Source organism: Alternaria conjuncta (assembly GCF_024043145.1).
Source record: "Alternaria conjuncta strain BMP 0040 chromosome Unknown scaffold_8, whole genome shotgun sequence".
Classification (NCBI taxonomy): Eukaryota; Fungi; Ascomycota; class Dothideomycetes; order Pleosporales; family Pleosporaceae; genus Alternaria; species Alternaria conjuncta.
This window is the reverse complement of record NW_026250097.1, coordinates 470,894-489,155: the sequence shown is the minus strand read 5'-3', so window position 1 is coordinate 489,155 and position 18,262 is coordinate 470,894. Positions and strand designations below refer to the sequence as shown.

The 18,262-nt window shown below is 51.8% G+C and overlaps 9 protein-coding genes across 9 annotated transcripts; 3 read left to right on the top strand and 6 right to left on the bottom strand.

The window, feature by feature from the left end:
- Positions 1-116: 116 nt before the first annotated feature.
- Positions 117-1,169, top strand: J4E85_005960 (uncharacterized protein; the record flags this gene model as incomplete). Its single annotated transcript, XM_051470201.1, has 2 exons — positions 117-616; positions 668-1,169. 2 exons carry the CDS (start codon positions 117-119, stop codon positions 1,167-1,169), a joined length of 1,002 nt encoding a protein of 333 aa, XP_051325689.1.
- Positions 1,170-4,411: 3,242 nt separating this feature from the next.
- On the bottom strand, positions 4,412-6,184 carry J4E85_005959 (uncharacterized protein; the record flags this gene model as incomplete). Its single annotated transcript, XM_051470200.1, has 4 exons — positions 4,412-4,598; positions 4,652-5,370; positions 5,418-6,014; positions 6,062-6,184. 4 exons carry the CDS (start codon positions 6,182-6,184, stop codon positions 4,412-4,414), a joined length of 1,626 nt encoding a protein of 541 aa, XP_051325688.1.
- A 517-nt stretch (positions 6,185-6,701) lies between these two features.
- On the bottom strand, positions 6,702-7,340 carry J4E85_005958 (uncharacterized protein; the record flags this gene model as incomplete). Its single annotated transcript, XM_051470199.1, has 1 exon — positions 6,702-7,340. The coding sequence occupies one exon, from the start codon at positions 7,338-7,340 to the stop codon at positions 6,702-6,704; it is 639 nt and encodes a 212-aa protein (XP_051325687.1).
- A 609-nt stretch (positions 7,341-7,949) lies between these two features.
- J4E85_005957 (uncharacterized protein) lies at positions 7,950-8,465 on the bottom strand (the record flags this gene model as incomplete). Its single annotated transcript, XM_051470198.1, has 1 exon — positions 7,950-8,465. One exon carries the CDS (start codon positions 8,463-8,465, stop codon positions 7,950-7,952), a length of 516 nt encoding a protein of 171 aa, XP_051325686.1.
- A 1,025-nt stretch (positions 8,466-9,490) lies between these two features.
- J4E85_005956 (uncharacterized protein) lies at positions 9,491-9,857 on the bottom strand (the record flags this gene model as incomplete). The annotated part of the gene is made up of 2 exons (XM_051470197.1): positions 9,491-9,507; positions 9,545-9,857. The coding sequence occupies 2 exons, from the start codon at positions 9,855-9,857 to the stop codon at positions 9,491-9,493; spliced, it is 330 nt and encodes a 109-aa protein (XP_051325685.1).
- A 1,433-nt stretch (positions 9,858-11,290) lies between these two features.
- On the bottom strand, positions 11,291-11,622 carry J4E85_005955 (uncharacterized protein; the record flags this gene model as incomplete). The annotated part of the gene is made up of 2 exons (XM_051470196.1): positions 11,291-11,446; positions 11,515-11,622. The coding sequence occupies 2 exons, from the start codon at positions 11,620-11,622 to the stop codon at positions 11,291-11,293; spliced, it is 264 nt and encodes an 87-aa protein (XP_051325684.1).
- A 2,052-nt stretch (positions 11,623-13,674) lies between these two features.
- Positions 13,675-14,033, top strand: J4E85_005954 (uncharacterized protein; the record flags this gene model as incomplete). The annotated part of the gene is made up of 2 exons (XM_051470195.1): positions 13,675-13,788; positions 13,857-14,033. 2 exons carry the CDS (start codon positions 13,675-13,677, stop codon positions 14,031-14,033), a joined length of 291 nt encoding a protein of 96 aa, XP_051325683.1.
- A 1,198-nt stretch (positions 14,034-15,231) lies between these two features.
- On the top strand, positions 15,232-16,494 carry J4E85_005953 (uncharacterized protein; the record flags this gene model as incomplete). The annotated part of the gene is made up of 1 exon (XM_051470194.1): positions 15,232-16,494. The coding sequence occupies one exon, from the start codon at positions 15,232-15,234 to the stop codon at positions 16,492-16,494; it is 1,263 nt and encodes a 420-aa protein (XP_051325682.1).
- A 108-nt stretch (positions 16,495-16,602) lies between these two features.
- On the bottom strand, positions 16,603-18,183 carry J4E85_005952 (uncharacterized protein; the record flags this gene model as incomplete). Its single annotated transcript, XM_051470193.1, has 2 exons — positions 16,603-17,876; positions 18,126-18,183. The coding sequence occupies 2 exons, from the start codon at positions 18,181-18,183 to the stop codon at positions 16,603-16,605; spliced, it is 1,332 nt and encodes a 443-aa protein (XP_051325681.1).
- Between the last annotated feature and the right edge of the window lie 79 nt (positions 18,184-18,262).

The window sequence follows — 18,262 nt, the reverse complement described above, 5'->3', positions numbered from 1 at the left end:
GCACCCGTTATAGCGTTTGAACAACACAACTAATGAGATCGACGCAGGTCAGACGTACCAAATATCGAATCTGCGAGCCTATCACAAAATAGAGCAGTCACGTTGACGATCGTATCATGTCTTCGACCAAGGCTTTCACCTTTCTGCCACTGGGCGCTATCATCCAAAAGTTCGTTGTAAACGGAAAGAACATTGTCCAGGGCTTTCCGACTGCAGAGCTGTACAAGCAGCATAACGCCCCATTCTTTGGTGAGACTATCGGCCGCATCGCCAACCGCGTATCCAAAGCGAAGATCAACGACCTCAATGGGAAGTCATACCAGCTAGCGGTTAACAACGGCCCCAACTCCCTCCATGGCGGCGACCTTGGCTGGGGAAAGCGAGAATTCGAAGGACCAACTACTGTCGACCGTAATGGAAAGGAAGCCACATTGTTCAAATATGTCAGCAAGGATGGTGAGGAAGGCTACCCCGGTACTGTAGAGGTGCGCGTGTGGTATGTCCAAGCGAAGGAGGAAGTAGATGGCGCTCAACAGGAGGTCCTATACATCGAATACGAGGCTGAACTGATCGGTGATGAAGTCGAAGAGACTGCAATCAACATGACCAACCACAGGTTAGTTTCCCATCATCCTTTTCATGGACGTCTTACTGATAGTATATGTAGCTACTTCAACTTGTCTGGAGGACCTACCATCACTGGAACTGAAGTCAACCTCATCACAAACAAGTATCAAGTCGTGGACGATGGAGGTATTCCCACTGGACCCATCGAGGAATACCCCGGTGTCAGCGCCAAGAAGACCTTCACTCTGGGCGAGAAAGAGCCCGATATTGACGATTGCTTTATGGCCAACACAGACCCCAGCAGCATTCCCATCGACACTCGTTCTTCGCCCCTGCAGAAGCTTGCGTCTTTCTACCACCCAGAGACCAAGATCCACCTCGAAATCCACTCGACAGAACCGGCCTTCCAGTTCTACACTGGTAAATACATCGATGTACCTGCCGTTGGTGATCTTCCCGCCAGAGGCGCCCGCGCTGGCTTCTGCGTCGAACCCAGCCGCTACGTCAACGCCGTCAACGTTCCAGAATACAAGTCTATGATGGTTCTCAAGAAGGGTGAGAAGTACGGCACTAAGATCGTATACCGTGGTTGGCACGCGTAGATCTTCATTGCATTATCTCGATGGAATCCGTCTCCAATATTGGATAAGAACTAGCACCAAGTTGGAGATGTTGACTCAGCAGTCTGCTCCTACAAATTAAATACATCAACGTGTCTCACGAAGTCCACATTAGGCATGCACGCTGAAGTCATTTGACACTCGCTCCTCCAGTCCGTCACTGCACCTATTCGTAAAGTCACCAAAGTCTCAACGTCAACCCAAGCATCATCTGTACGTCTGTGTCAATTCTAACTTAGCAATCAGTCTTCAACACTCCACTGTTTTCATCAATCACCTCTGGTAACCATGACTCGGACGGGAACGTCCGAAGATCGAGTTGTCCAGACCTCCAGCCACTGCTCCACAACACGACGTCACACAACGTTGCTTGCGCGGCCGCCTAACATCTAGCTCCAGGTCCGGTGAGAGATAAAGGCTCTTCTGCCGCTTATCCGTGTTCCTTTACCCCAGCGAGAAAGGTTATCCAAACCTCATATTCTCGAAGCATACTAGGGCTATACGTACGCCACAAAGTGTGGAGCAGATGGTGCAATGGAACACGCCCAAGTAACATGGCACTTGGTGCTCTCCCGTATCGCTAGAACGTATTGAAGCAAAGCATGGGAAGCAAACTTTATCGGATAGTGCACTGTCTGTGGCTGCAGGTAATACCTCGATGCGACTTAAACTCTCCAAAGCACAACGGCGGTCACTGAACATACCACGATCGCAAATACCACTGCGTCTCCACATCAGAATTCGGGACGACGGTTATCTGAAGTATGCGACTTTTGACGTCAAACTGCAGTCGCCGATCCCGTTGAATATTCTGGAGCGTTCTCCGCATCCCACCAGGTCCCCACCGTTCCCGCATCGTGTCTCAACCACGTTGTAAGCATGTGTTCATCTGTACGCGCATGCGGCGCGCGCTTACACACCCGGATGAGGACCACAGCAGTTGCGGGGTATAGTATTGGGGGATAGTCGTTAGAGTAGCGTAAAACCGATTCGATCGCCTTGCTACACCGTACGTAGGCAACGGCGAAAGCGTTGCTGGTGATCATCAATCAATTCCATGGTCAAAGAGAGCCTCTTGACAGAATCTGGGCCAGTATGCGCAATGAGCCACCAATCAGAAATGTGGAGAAGGGCTTGGCCGAACCGCTCAAAGTGGTGTAGCCGTGCAGCCTCCCTTTCCCCGCCGCGCGAGCCTTTTTCGGTACCGCGAATCTGGTAATCATCACCCCAGTCGTACGATGACACGAGGTTGCGCGAACATATCCAGTCGATCTCTCACCTCACTTCCACATGTCTCGAAACATCCCTCGGCAATTACGAGCTGTCCTCTTACGATACTGCGGTGGTCGGCACATTGCTGATACGGCGACTGGATTCGATGCATGCAGCTGACTTTTGCACTCCATCGCCGACTAGACCCGCGTGGGTATCGTAAAGACGTACGCGTCGATAGCTACCAGCGATTGTCATCATCCCGCCGACGATAGCAGATAGCAGACAGCGGCACCTAATGTCGGGCTCGACAGACTTTCTCTGCTCGATCACGGCAAAGGTGCGAAGTTTTTCTTTTCTCCCTTTTCGATACACGCCCAACATGTGCTAAAACATCTAAGCTCCGGTGACTAGCCCAGTACAACGTAGAAGAAGCAAAGCCATGCGGCTAGCTTAGACATACCGAAAGCATATTCCGCCCTCTCTGGGGTTTGCCGATCTCAATGCCGGGCACGAGGAACTGCTCTTGGTGTTTTACTGTGATTACTGAAATCACAGTGGCTGGCTGTTCGTATCTTCGCAGATCTTCGTGGTAGACTACGAGCTTCAATCCCAACCCCAACCAGGTATATTTGAGTGCCTGAGTGACATTCTGGAAGGATATGCTTATCAAATACCCACAGTACCCGCTTGCAGGCACGACATGGCTCGCAGTCACTCTTGCGAAGTCCCACCCACAACCCCTTAGCCGCAAACCCTTCGGCTCAAGCCGAAATCACGACTTCGGACCCAATGTTCCCCCATCTAGAACGACACAAGGACGAGAAACCTGCCTTGGCTGGCCTACACTCGACCCGAATCCCCCAAACCAATGGAACGCCTTAAGACCCGACCATCCGCACACGTAGTGCTTCTAATACAATGGCCACGCTACCAAACCACCATAGTCGTGGTGACAATTAACTAGCCTCGTACGGGCCACTGATACGGCATTCGCATCGAGTGTCTTGCCTGACTTTGACCATGATCACAGTAGCGAAACAGGTTTCGAAGCACCACCTGCACTCTCAGGTCCGCATTCGGCACTATGGCATATGCATATATGCACAACGACGGTCGCGAGTTGCGAAAAAGTAGACTAGACATACATGCCAATTGTCGATTTGTCGATCTCCCGAAATGTTTCGGGCTGCTGTGTTATCGGTTGGGGGGAACTTCGGGTATCGGCACGGTTCCTTATCCGATGTATAGCCGCTGTAAGGGGCAAGTGTGGTGAGTGTGTTTGATGTGTATACGATGACGTCGACGATCGTGGAAATGTTTGTTGTTCGCGATGGGGGTATTGCGTTAGTGGAGAAAGGTGGTTGGGTTGGGCTCGGTCTTGCGTGGGTTTAGATTGGGGTCATTCCCGAAGTGCTGGTAAGGCGTGAACAGGTTTTCCTTTTCCCACGTGGGTTGGGGAAATTTTACGTTGCATTTTCTCGTGTTGATCGGAGAACGAGCGGGACTTGCCGGTGCAATGCTTGATGTTGCTTCTTTGTATAAGTTATGAACACTGGGAGGATCAGCACAATATATGTGTAACGACGACGTACTTGCCATCGAAAGTACCAGCGATCGATGTAGAATGACATCGAATCGTTCTTGTACAATCGACGATGACCTGACTTGCACGCGATACTAAGAATACAGCGTAGGCCATTAGCGTATGGAGGGAGTGGAGGACGTAGACAGCGACTCATCAGACCGAAAGAGGAGGTGGCACTGTTACATGCGTGATATCTACAGGACACACCTGAACTACCTCTATATGTGGTCTACTTATCGATCGACAAAGATACACGACTGTATACCCCGTAGGCTACTCCGTAGAACACAGTGAGCAATATATACTCTTGAAATGCTCCAAACTCCTCGCTATGCAATGAACATGTTCCTTCATGTCGATGACCTGCATATAATGGGTATTTCTCGTGCAACCGTATCGTAGTTATGATATTAGGATGGCGGATTTAGAGGTTCCTCTTGGGCCTCATGTCCACGATTTCCAGGGGCGCGTCGGTCAGCTCGACCACATGACCCGGCTTGAGCGCTTCGGTGTAGATGTTATCGACGTCGTGAGGATGGAATATACCAGGTCGACTGCAGTTCAGAATGGCTTGTTTGCCAGGGGGATCAGTAAGGCGGAAACAACCCCAGCTATATCACTGTCAGTGTCTTGAACGAAACTAAGGGGAAGTTGGATGACATACCTAGGTTGTTTTGTCGGAGCGCAAACGATGGCGATGCTTTCTGGCATCATGACCTGATATCCGACATGGGTGTGCAAGTCTCTGCTGCTCATAAAGCAAGTCTGCGTCGGATGAGTGTGAATCCAACCGAGAACCATCAACTCTTCCTTGTCGCAGTAATCGAATAGCTCTTCTTCATTCAACGTCTCGCAGGTGTCGCTCGTGCTAGTTTGTTCGGGGATGATGAGTCGTGTGATGAAGAGGGCATTGGATTTTAGTATTCCACCCAGCATACCGCATGTTTCAAGATTGAGACGTGTGTTGGAGGAAGCAACGGCAAGGAATTGATTGCGTAGTTGGGAGGGGAGGAATACGGGACGGAGGGGATCGCCATTTTCCAGGAAGGCAGAAGGCTTGAATGTGAATTCGTCAAGCTCGGTGGAGGGTGTCAACGGTCTCTGGTCCGGTATCTTGCTTGGCAAAGGTGGCGCGCTTTCTGAGATCTTGCCGGGGACCGGAGGAGGTCGTGAATGATCGTATCGCGCATCGTACGTAGAAGCTGGAGACTTGGGCGGCAACGGCGGTGGCGCTGTCGGTGTGCCAGAGGCCCTGTATATCTGCTCTTTCGGAGGTCGCGCAGGCGCCGTGTCGCGTGACTGGGAGTCTGACCATCTTTCTTGGGCAGTCTTGTAGGGTACGGTAGGGTAGTGGTATGGGGACGCGGATTGAGACGTGGGCCGCTGGACTTGTCAGTAAAGAAGCCACACGGTTGTCGCATGAAGCTTACCGAAGAGTAAGATGTTCTATGGCCATTTTGCTGAAGCCTCGCAACTTCTTGCAGTTGGTTTGAGATGTCGTCTCCGTCGGGCCCTTGCTGCCAGCTGTCCCAGGTGCCTCCACTGCGGCGCGCATGCTCTTCCTCCTCTGAGATGCCATGCTGTCGCACGCCTCTTCTGACAGTATCTCTCCTCCGCACTTCTCTCTGCGCCAGTCTCGCGGCAAGCGACTGGTTTTCCAGAGAGCGCGCATCGATCGTGGGCCGCGAATCGAACGACCTTCTCTTGGGCCCCCGATCTTGAATCGCCAACCCGTCCAGCTCCTGCGGAAGAGCACCCAAGCCCTGCCCTTCCAACGACCGCAGGCTTTCCTTCTGTCTCCGTCTCCTCTCTTCGTATTCTTCGTGCCTCTTCTTGATGCGCGGCGCGATTTCCTCGAGCTTCTTCAGGTCGCGACTGACGGCTGCTGTTGCAGCATTGAGCGCTTTTCGGTTCTCGGGCTTGTTCCTGTCAGGGTGGCCCTGTAGTTTCTGGAGGACGAGGTCGGCGTGTCGGTATAGGAGGAGGTATGTCTGCGCGTCGTTGCCCTCTGCTTCATAAACTTGGGCCTGGTGGGAGTGAGCATGCGCATCTCAGCCATGGCAAGTGAACACACCTCTTTCTGCATGGTACTGGCTGTGCGCAGCCAATTCGCCAAGGGAATGTGCGCATTGTACGTGTAGTTTCCGGCCTGTTCCGTCACCTCGGGCAGGCTCACGGGGGTGTTGATGGTCGCCATTGCGGAGGATGCGTGTTGCGGAGCGGCGGGGCGTACGAGGTATGCCCAGGTATTCGCGAATGACGGCCTCAAGGCAACAACTTTGCGACAAACAGGACCGCTACCGGTGCGGGTGGAGGTGACGCGTTCTCATCAGTGACATGGGGAAACGGTGTGCGGCGCTGCCTGAAGAGAATCAAATCTGGGGCACTGTGATGGGGGATGGGTGATGCTGGATACATGGCGGGGCAGTCAGGGCCCTGCTGCGGCGCGTGGCAAGCACGATCAGCTCGACGTGACGAGATTGGGCATCAGGACACATGCATCGCGAACAAGACGGGCACAAAGGCAGATGGTGATGCAAGAGAGATTATGGTGGACTAGCGACGGCACTTGAATAGCAGCCATGTCGGATATGCAGGGCAACAGAGGCGGCCGCGCGTGTTCACGTGTAATGACATCGGTGTACAGGTCCACAGAATCTAATCGCGTCTAGTATCCAAACATACGAATAGTATCTAGCAAGATGCCCTTATCTTCACTTGTCCTCTGAGTCCTCCGATAGCTTGTCCCATTCGCTGTCGGTAGATAGATCACCTGTTGATTCACCCATGCCCTTCCTTCTCTTCAGCGCTTCGTCTACCGGTGCTGCAAGACTCGTCGCCGCCCCCGTAGTACTCGCAGTAGTAGGACCTCCACTACTGACAGAAGCAGCAGCCTGTGTTGGGTTCTCTGTCTCACCTCCACCCGGTCTCTCCACAAACACGGTGCTCTGTGTCTCGGGGCGGGGCGCACGAGGCTGGCTCGACTTGGGCTTGATAGTTTGCGTTTGCTCGACCTCGGTATCCACCTCCGTATCGTCGCCTGTGTCCATGCCGTCTCCGTCGTCGCCTGCACCTCCCTTCTCTTTTCCGCCCCTTCTAGCTTCTCGGATACGCTTTGCTTCCTCCTCCTTGGCTTGCGCAGCCTTGAGCTCCGTCGCAAACCAGTTTATCGACCACCAGAGACCTCCACACAGAAGTGAGAGGATGACGAAGTGTATGCTGTACGTCGCGATGAGCATGACGAACAGAAGAACCTGGAGCGCAGCGAACGAGGCGTTTGTTGCGATAAGGAGCGTCGGCGTCGGCCCCGCGATGAAGATGGACTCCCATAGCTGTTCGAAGAAGGCTGCCATACTGTGCAGTTGTTTTTCCGCTCGTCGATTAGGTGTTAGGCGTGCGTTCGTCGGTGCTTGCAGATATCGTCGTTCGTATTCGAAGTACTTGTACGGCCCCACGATACGGCTGCCTAGCCGAGTGGACAGGTGCGGCGTTGGGCGATGCGACTTGCAAGCTGTGTAGTGAATTGATGTGCGAAAGCGATTTGGCCGTGTACCAACGCCAGAGTGGACTGACGGAGCGGCGTGCTGAAGTCGGGAGAGATGCTCGAGTGCTGTTTGATGCCCAGGTGTGTCGCGGGGCTGGCTTCGGCAGAGCTGTCCAAGCTAACCCCCGGTCATTACCCTACCGCGTCACGCGTCGTGACCACTATATTACTCCGCCGCTCCATAAGCCTTTAGACGCGGCAAACGTGCCTCGTGATCAGAATCACATGCATCATACCTGCTACCGTCCAAGCATCATCGAGTCTTCTCACCACGATCTGCGTCCATACGGCTTCGCCAGCCTCATCACTATGCTTCAATAGGCAATTGCCTTACTTATCGTCATTGTACGGATAGCTCAACATCCCCTTGTCCGGCTCCCCATACATGCGCTTTTGCAGTAGAAGCTTAACAAGGCAGTCACTCGACCTCCGCGCGTTGTGCACTACCAATCTTCTGTGCTTCTTCAACTTTCTTGACGTTCTTGTGCTCGAACCCAAAGGACGCAACCAAGGCAAGCCCACTCGTCACCAGCAAGAAGAGGAAAACGTCCCGAATGGCATTTTGATACGCCAACTTGTTCGCTCCGTTGCCGTTTAGTCCTTCCACCGGCGAATTCGGAAGGCTGGACTTGATGTCTACTGTCAAGCGACCCAAGAATATGGTTTGCGATATACAGAGGCTTACTGCACCGCCGAGTTGGAAGGCAAATTGTAATAATGCTGAAGAGAAAGTCAGATTCCAGATAACAGGAGGCAAAATAGCCTTACCATTCCCGGTAACCATGTCTTCCTCCTTCAAGACAGCCGATTCAGCTGTGTACGGCAGATTGATCGCGCAACCAGTACCAACACCACATATGATGAAGTATGCCGCCCACACACCATGGTAAGTGCTGACGTTGAGTAACGTAATGAGCCCGGATCCGACCTTCATTCGAATGGTCAGTTGATCCTGGCGATAAAGTTTCCAAATGGAACTTACTACGCTCAGGCCAGTCCCAAGGATGATGAATGGCGTCTATCGAAACTCAGTCCAGAACAGCGAGATCGTTCTGCAAGAACTCACGTAATAACCTGATCTCGAAACTAGGGCCCCAGCCACTACTACAGTCAAAATCTGCGTCAACGTCAAGAACAGAATCTCTACACCACTCCTTTGCGCGCTGAATCCCTTTACTGTTTGAAAGAACATGGGTATGTATACTCCGTACTATTTTCATGTCAGTCTTATCGGGAAGATGAGTGCGGGAGCAATTACATACCGAGAAATTTGGCATCGCGAAGAAGAATAGATACACGACTCCGAAAGTGATGGACCGTTGTTTGAGGACTCCAAAAGGTACAGATGCATCTGCCCCCATCTTCCACTCCACCAAGAGGAACAGCACAAGCAAGATGCCGGAGACAGCGAAAAGGCCGATGATGATGGGAGAGCTCCAAGGAAGACCGTGGCCGCCCCATTGCATTGTCAAGAAGAGACAACACATGGACGCGATCAGCAAGAGACTCCCTCCCAGATCAAGTTTGAAGAAAAAGCGTCCAACATCATGCCCGCTGCTGGAGGTCTTCACTTTCTCAGCTCGGTTTTCTCTATCAAGCCTCAAAAACATCGCAACAAGTCCTAAAACCACGGCACCCAAGGGCAAATTGCTTGTAACTCGTAAGCACAAAATCAGCGATCCGGAGCAAACTCACATCCAGAAACACCACCGCCATAGTCCTCGATCGGCCAACAAACCTCCCACCACTGGCCCGACCCCAATACTAACCCCAAACGCACTGACAAACAGCCCGAAGAAGAAGGGTCGCTGGGATAAAGGAACAGTCTTCGTCACCACGGCAAAAGAACCTTGCATCAATCCCGCTGCTCCACATCCCGCCACCGCTCTCCCTAAAATGAAGACTGCAGAGGAAGGTGCGACCGCGCAGAGTACACTACCGACTAACGGTTACATCAGCTTATCGTTTTGTACACCCTACACTCATATTAGACCAAGAAAGCATCCGACGTACCTTCGAAAACCCCCACAGAGACAAGATACAACATCTTGACATCCCCCACTTTATACAGTTTCCCCAATGTGGGCTGCAGCGCTGTGAGCGCGAGAAGATACGCACTTCCATACCATGCGAGATGGTCGAGGACGTGGAAGGTTTTGGTTATGGTCAGCAGGATGGGGTTGAGGATTATGGTGTCGAGGGCTACGAGGAAGGTGCCGAGATAGAGGGAGGTTACAATGAGGATGAGATGGGGTTTCGGTGTGGATTTTGATGTGACAGAAGGAGTGGGGCGAGGAGTAGTGGTAAGCTCGATGGATGGGGACATGGTAGGATGTGGTTGGCGTGTTGGAGGGGTTGAGTATGTTGGAAACGATGAAGTTGTTGACTTGAAGATGGGAGATGTTGAGGCTTCCGGCTTCTTGAACAAAAATTGTCTTTTCAGGCTTTCTCGCACGAATGTAACTACGACGGGGTCCACATGGCTGGCATCGGCCTGTCTGTCACAAAACAGCAACATCTTCAGCAGTTTCGAAACGAGTATGGTACTTGTAATACACGGAAGAGGGACGGAAATATGAGAGGGTGTCGCAACTGAACAGCTGAGCAAGTAGCGCAGGTACCCGTAAGCCGCAATCCATGAAGCCGCCTGTACAACCCGAGCTTAACGACACTGAAAAGTTCCGGTCAACTGATTTTCACATACGCATGACAAGCTTCTGGTATGATTTCCGAACGGTACGGAAGGGTGGGTAGATAGACAAGGTGTTATTTCGCTGTTACTCGCTACATCCGCAATGGTACCCACGATCGACCCGCCTCCCTATCCACAGCCCCATCATGTTTCAAGAACCGTCCCCGAGCGATCTTCCTACCAGTTTCCACCACAAAACGCTCTCAGTCCCGTCCTCCAGAACGACTTCGCAGGAGCTTTGGCGATAGCGCGAGTGAATTTCCGAATCTAGTAAATGTAGGGCTTGCCACACTGCTTGCGTCTCTGGGCGTTCCATGAGCTGACATTGGAGAATTTCCCGTCGGCGTTGCACTGTCCAGCAGTCGTGCTGTCCTTGGACGCCCTCAAGCACATTCTCGGGCAATCATCGACAAGGTTGTCCTGAAAAACATCACGATGGTGAGCAAGTCAATCTTGAGTGTGAAGTGATACATGACGACTTACGATAACGCAGCAATGGCTGCCGTCTGGGTAAAGGCACTGGCAGTACGAAGCCACAACGCTGCTTACGCTGGCAAGGAGCACGGTAACGATAGTAAGACGCATGTTGGGCGTTGATGACGAGGATGCAGTTGGGTTGAGTTGAAGTGATGAGTGATGTGATGGTGCGGAGGAGTGGAAGAGAAACCACGATCTTTATAGAGTCCAGCAGACTAAAAGACCACATAACACGAGTCATAATCACATTTCGGCGGATTTACGAAGCACCCCACGGGGGGACGTGCATAGGTCACATTGGATCCGTTGAAGTAATCTCACGGAGACTACCAAGTACGCTTGTTTTCGTTTGGAAAGGTTCATGATCGTATCAATAATACACGGTGAGGAGGCACACCGTCATATCAATTATTACACGCGGCGATTACCGTATTCACAGAAAAGGGTTTAGATTGAATGGGAGCTTCCCAGCGATCGAGGTCCTAGGATCTCGAGAACTGAGGAAACTCAAGAGAAGGTACATTGATTGCCATAACACAAAGAGACGATTGCTTAAGAACTGCGCAAGGGCATCCTGACGAGCTCCTCCTCTACTTCGCGTTTCCAATGGTCCAATCCGTGCAGGAGCGGCGCCACGAAGCGTTCCATGAGCTAACGTCCGAGTACTTGCCACCAGCGTTGCACTTGTTGTCCGAGTTTCCGTTGTCGATGCATCGGGCCACGCAGTCCTTCCTGATGCCGTATTGCTAGTACATCGTTAGATTCGGTCGCTTGAATTTCCTGTTTGATTCGACTCGGGCTATCATTGGCTTACAGTAACGCAGCAGTGGGAGCCATCCGCGTAGAGGCATTGGCACCATCCATCAGCGGCGACGGAAGTGATGGCGGCGAAGATAACCGCGGCGATGGAGAGTCGGACCATTTTGTCGTGGATCGAGGTGAATGAGTAGTTGAGTGTGATGAAGAGGTGTGTAAAACTTGTGGGTAATGAAGATGCTGTGTCGGTATGCTAGGTATCGAGAAGATCACTGTTGCTTTATATAGACGGCAAGATCATGTTCGTCTATCACAACAGAGACGACCCGGAGACGACCCACCAACCACACCTGGGTACCTTCCCGCCAAGGCCTGCATTTCATAAGACCCATGCGCAAGGGGATGGTCTCGAATGGGAAGTATCTCAACTCCAAGGGCCTCGTCTATCACAATGAAACATTGTGGTCAGCTGAGTAGAAAAAAAGTCGTCGCGCCGATTCCATTGTGATGTTGAGGTCAGTGGAACGATACCTAGATACCTAGGTAGGGCCGAATGGTCCTTAGGTTCGGAGGTCAGTGCGGAAGTCGGAGAGCACCTGCAGACGGGATCTAAACGATGTTTAGATACCTAGATAGAACGACATCTACGACACACACTCCTTACATACACAGCAATGCAATTAATCGCATCAAGCACCTGTACAAATAGAAAAAACTACAGTCTCACCACCACACTATCACGATGACGCGCAAAAGATCTACACGGGCTTGAACAGCCGCAACGATCTTACATAACACGTTCCCACGCCTGTCTCCCTACGTCACCCTTCAACGTACACCGATCAGCTCTAAACAGCGCATATAATATGACCGAACAGTTGACCGAATTTGGAAGAACCTGCCAAACGTGGTCTACTGTGCTTACAGGAAAGTGCCGACTGCCGAATTCGGACCGTCACGAGTCAGTACTACCAGACGTTTCTGGAGTTGTGGCAGAGCCTCACTCGAACCGCCTGTTGTGGAACCCGTTGACCATGAGCGCCTCGGACCCAAATTTCCACTCTACGGCCAAACTATGTACATTCGATAGTACGAAGGGGACTGTGTCAGCAGCCAACTAGTGGACTATCACCAAAACCGGCACGGGGGAAATACACGGCCAAAGATGCGCGCTGAATGTCCCGAAGCCAGTCGCTATCTGTGCAGACCGGGCCGGTATGCTCACTGTGGTATGTACTACCATGAAGTCTGCAGCCATGCCGCACTCTAGAAGATGGAAGCAAGATAATGAGTAGCACGAGGGGAGGATGAGAGGAAGTACACCAAAACTGCCATCAGACAGTTGCGAGTAAAGCGCTTGCAGCCACGAGATATAACCCAATGTCTAGTAACTTTGGAAAGTCTACTTTGGCCAAGTCGGAATGATATCCTCAGTTCCAGATGTGCATCCCCAGGAAACCCACCGGTTCACGGGTACTTCCGACGTCGCCACCGCTGGTCTCCAGGAGAGCAACCTTGATGAGGGCCAGATCTGCGGTGGTGTCTTCGTTGAGGACTCCAGCAGCGTGTAGATGGAGCACATGGCTAGTGAGCTCGTGATGTTGGAATTAACGACCGAAAATGAAGCGTGGTTTCTCCATTTGTTGTCGCCCCTGCGTTAGTACGTGATCCCTCAAACATGTAGGTGAGATTGTACCGTAGATACCGCTCCAAAATCGACCCCATCGATCCATTCAAGTCTTGGAAGTTGGGTTAGTGAGTTCGTGATCTTGGAAATATCCGCCGAGAAGGAAGCGTGGACCTGAGTGGTCTCTCGTATTAGTCATGACCCCTGCGTTGGTCTACGTTGGCTTGTTCCTCTCCCTTGCAATTCACACGCAATAGTTTCCTGCACATAATCCTTTTGCCGGTAGCCGCAGCATGTCACGATTGCTGACACGGAGATACCCCTAGAACACACCGACACTCGTGAATATCCGGTGGTCGAAAACGACCGTACGAGGCTGGGCTAACTTGAATGCACTATCTTGAGCGATATGAGAGCATCACTCGGCCAAATATCAGTGCCGACTCATTTGTCTGTAGATATAAGCAAGAGCTTAAGCAAGCTTAAATATCAGAGCACCACCCTCTCTGGACAGCACCAAGACACTCAATCTAAATCCACTCTACTCCACACTCTTCTACTACCTCTTCGAGACTTCTCACAACCGCCAAAATGGTCCGCATTCTCTCCCTCGCCACTATCATCATCGCCAGCGCCATCAGCGCTCAGGCCGCCCAGTTCTGCCAGTGCCTCTTCGGTGATGGCTCGCACTGCTGCGTCTACTCTGTGAGCAATCCTTCATGAGCGACACAAGATGAAATGCATCTTGGATGCTAATTTGAGATACTCTTTAGGACCCCAAGATTGGTGACCTCGACTGCCAGCGCTGGTGCACCAACGCCCACCGCGCCGATGGTGCCACCAACCCCAACAACCCTCTTGAAGTCGGCACCGCCTGCGCTGCTGGTGGAAAGTACAGCACTGTCAGTGGCTGGAACGCTCAGTTCCGTACCTCTTGCTACAAGCAGTAGATGGTCGTTAGCTCGATCTCGGGAGTCGGCAGGGGCTTTTGATGGGTGGATGGCTAATACGGGACTGTGGTGGACACGTGGTGAGAGCTATTTGTTGTAATGGGTTAAGCAAGACGTGCGATATGTAAACAGGCGACAATCACAATATTAAACCGGCCCACCAATTATCGTGCTCGCAAGAGTTGCTGTCGAACGTGCATATTGTGATGAGATATATTAAAGAAGCAGGGTGCACCCCCGCAAGACCTCGGGAACTAAGCCGTTACTAGCGTACCCGCGCCCCACTCTAACAGCCGAGTTATCCTCCTTTGTACAGAACTACCCGCCTATCTTCTTTGAAGAAGCTTCGCCGAGGTGCTTGGGATCGGCGGTGAGGCTCTTGAGGCTGGGGTATCGACTGCAATGAACGCGCTCCCCCAACCGTGCGATGAGATTGTCAGCTGTGGTGCCGCGCTGGATCATAGCAGCCTTCTGCAGATGTGTAGTAGCTGTCACGGTAGTCGAGACTTCCGAAGGAAGTCACGCATACTCAGCCAGTTTCATCTGGAATCCTATTCGACGCCTCTTTGTTCAGATATCGTCAGATTCTACTGATACACTTCTCGTATATGAGTACCTTGATGTCGTGGCCCAAATCAAGAGATAGTGCAAGGCACGCAGCAATTTGACATGCTCTAATCGTACAATAACCAGGTAGATGGTATGCTACCCAGCTACATGGCCTTGGGCCGATGACGAGTGTCTCCCGCAAGCGTCGGGACATCGTTTCAGGGGTGTCTGTGGCTGCGTAATATGGTGTCTGTAATGAGTCAGAATGGCGCCTCTCTGGAGGTATATGTATGACTAGATCAACGTGAAAGAAAATAAAGAAATAACGCTCTCGTAGTAACAGGAAAGTTGGTGTCCGATGAAGTTGCATCGAGTTGGCATGGCGGTGCCTGCTGATTCTGTGCATGAGAGGAAACGCGGGCAACATAAAGGCCATTTGTGGTAGCACTACCAACGCCCTTTTCGTGACTCAAGGAAAACAGCGAAAGCTTCCAAGATTGCTTCTCAATGAAGAGAAGAACTTCCGTGAATAAACGTCCTCATGAAAAACACCAGACAAATACACTGAGTTTCGATTTGAATTTGATCGCATTGCAGCACCACTTCCACCCGCCTTCGACCGACAGTTCTAACTGCATCCGACAAGAAGATGGAAATCAAGCTGGCGCCTAAGAGATACCAGCGTATCGCACAGGACCTTGAGAAGCTTCCATGCGAGCTTCACGGCGATATACTAGACGAACTGGAATACTCGCAACTAATTCGCCTTTCTTCTTGCGCCGGGCCACGTCTTACTTGGTCCCTCAAAAATAGCCGATCGCTCTGGGGTAAATACTTCCGCGGCGAAGACATGAGTAAATGGCAGACACTACTCTCCATTACAGACCGCGTAAAGTTCGCATGTTTCAAGAAACCGGAATCCAAGGAAGATCTACCAGACGTCTTCAAAGAGAAAGGCCGCCTTTACTTTCTGACCTATCGCAATTCAGACTGGAAGCATGAATTGGATAAGAACTGGACTCGTTTCAGACAGGAACGAGGGGAGCTGGGAACAAGGTGGCTCTCGGAGTTAAACGCGATCATCCTTACTGAGACTTGGACCACGTTCCACGAAGACTACTCCCGAATCGTCGTACCGATTCTCCCAAAATTGCCGGTGCAAGCTTCAGCAATCTTCTCTAGGATTCCCGAATTAGGTGAGAGGGATTACAAATACCAGCACCATGCAGACGGCGCTGTATTCTCCGCCGATAAACTAGCAGCTTTTGTCGACATGTATCAACAAGTCCGTCTAGTCAGAGCAGAAACGCTAGCAGCGGAGCTCTACCGACTGGCGGATATTTACGAGGCCCATCCCACCCGTCTAAAGCAGCCGTTTGATCCCCGAACCCAGGCTCCCGACGAGTTCAATGCGGAGCATATTCCCACTCAAATGCGGCGCGAGGCACAAAGGATGGTTAAACGGGCGAAGACCGCTCGCTGGAACAGCAAGGATGTGAAACCCTTCCGCTTCAAGTATCCTCCACTTGTGCCGTATGAGAGCCAGGTACAGTCATTTCATGATTGTCTTGAAGATGTTGCAAGAAACCACGGGGTAGACAAACACCAACTCGAACCGATGGAGATTTTGAAAAAGGGCGAAGCTGTTGTGGTGAACGCACCAGATTGGGCGCGGGAGGATGCAGAAGGAGAGGTGGATGGGGTTGCGGACCTATGCACGGTATTGGAGAATCAGCACATAAGCGAGCGTAGGCTCACTCCGAAACTCTGTATACGTGCCTCACGGTTTCAATCAGCAGGCTTGCCCGTCCTTCCGCGCGGCGACGCGGAGTTGGATTGGCTAGAAGATTTCGCAGAGGCGACGGCATGGTTGGAGGGAAGTTCTCGCCACGGTCTCGAAAACATTGGTTGACTTTGGATTTTAGATTGCTGTCCTCGGATATGCGCGAGTGGTCTACTTTTACAGTATATCAAGAGCAGTGAAAACATGGAATAGAAAGTGCTCGTATTCCACCGTCTTCTAGCGTCCTCCAACAACGGGTGGTGCGGACTTTAAATGGCCCTTGGCATACATGTCCACATATTCCTTTGCAGGCCAACCGCCCCAGTGTTCAACACTCTCGATCTGTGTCTTGATGAGAAGTGCTATGTCTTCTGGTGCACCGGATGTGTGATCGTTGCCTGGTTCGAATCCTCCTCCATCGACAGCTAGGCGCAACGCCACGAGTGTCTTGAACAGAAGGTGCCTGCCTGAGCGCTGAGCTTCTGCACGCGCCGTCACCTCAGCATGATGCTTGGTGAACCAGGTGGTGAATGAGTAAAGACCCTCATAATCCCGGAGAATACCTAGCCCTCGTACATAGGCATGTAGCTCCGCGGGCCCCGGAATGTGTGGCGAAATGACGTTGGCTGTCTGATCACCTGTAGGCGACTGCACATCTGCACTAGCACCGACTAGGCCGTTGAAGAGCGTACGAAGGCGAGAGGAGGCAGTGGAAAGAACATGTCGTGTATCGTCAAAAGAAGCGGAGCCTCGTTCGACGGCTTGAGCGGCGTACATAGTCGCAATACAGACCAGACGGAATATCTCATCGTCGACGTCAAGATCAATCTCTTCCATATCTTCAACAATGGAACAAATGAGCTTATACCGAGCAAGACTTAAAACATGCTTATGCCCTTTCTGAGACGCCAGCACCTTTATCATGCAAGCCCAGGCTGGTCGGTAGATCGGTCGATAGTATTTGAGAAGCATGTATGCGTATTCGACACAGTATTGCCGGTTCGACCTGAGCTGACGAACGTGCTGTTCTGGAGGTAGGAAATCAACTTTGTGAAAAGATGACTGATCGATGCTTCCAAAGCGACACAAGAAGTCAATGATCGCCTTGAAAAGGAAACCCGGGATCGATTTGCCTGAAGTGTACTGGTCGTGAATGCCGTCGAGCATTCGGCCTACCCTGCCGTGTTGAATGTCCCTAGCCATGTCTAGTAAACCTAGACCCGTGTCGAACTCTGGGCATGTCTCTAAGAGGAACGCAAGGAGGCGGCGTTTAGGTTTGACGTGTGCCATCTGCATTCGTCCAAGTAGCCCTCGGTAGCCAGGAACGGGTTCGCTAAGATATACATAGTGCAACGTAGATAGCGGGTCGGGGACTGCTTCCTTCATGTCTCCAGGTAACATATGAGTGGTGTCCTCTTCATGGGTGTTTTCTGCATCAGACGAGAACTCTGTGCGGGTCGATCGCTCTGCTTCAGCATGATACAACTTTTCGAACATTGCAAGATAGATATCTGGATGAGCAGGTTCTCCAGACAGCTCATGTGAGAGGAAGCATGCCCAGGCCTCCCTACGCGTGCGTGTCGTTCGTATACGCCCAGCCCAAAGCAGAGGGCGAAGGTGTTTAGCATCTCGATACTGGGAGGAGATGCGCGGTAAAGAGGTTCGAGTCTGTATCGTAGGACTAGAATCGGTGTCCCAGCCAGCGTACACTTGCGCCACATCTTCCCAGAGGCGACCACTGTACCCAGCTTCATACATACGGTGCAAGAGCTGGGAAGCTCGCGAGGCACCAAACTCGTAGCCTTTATCCTCATCCATTGCTGTGCGATTCTCCTTCCACGGTGGCCAGGTAGGCCCTTTGAGCTCAGCCCATTCTCTCTCTTGAAGCGTTTTCGCA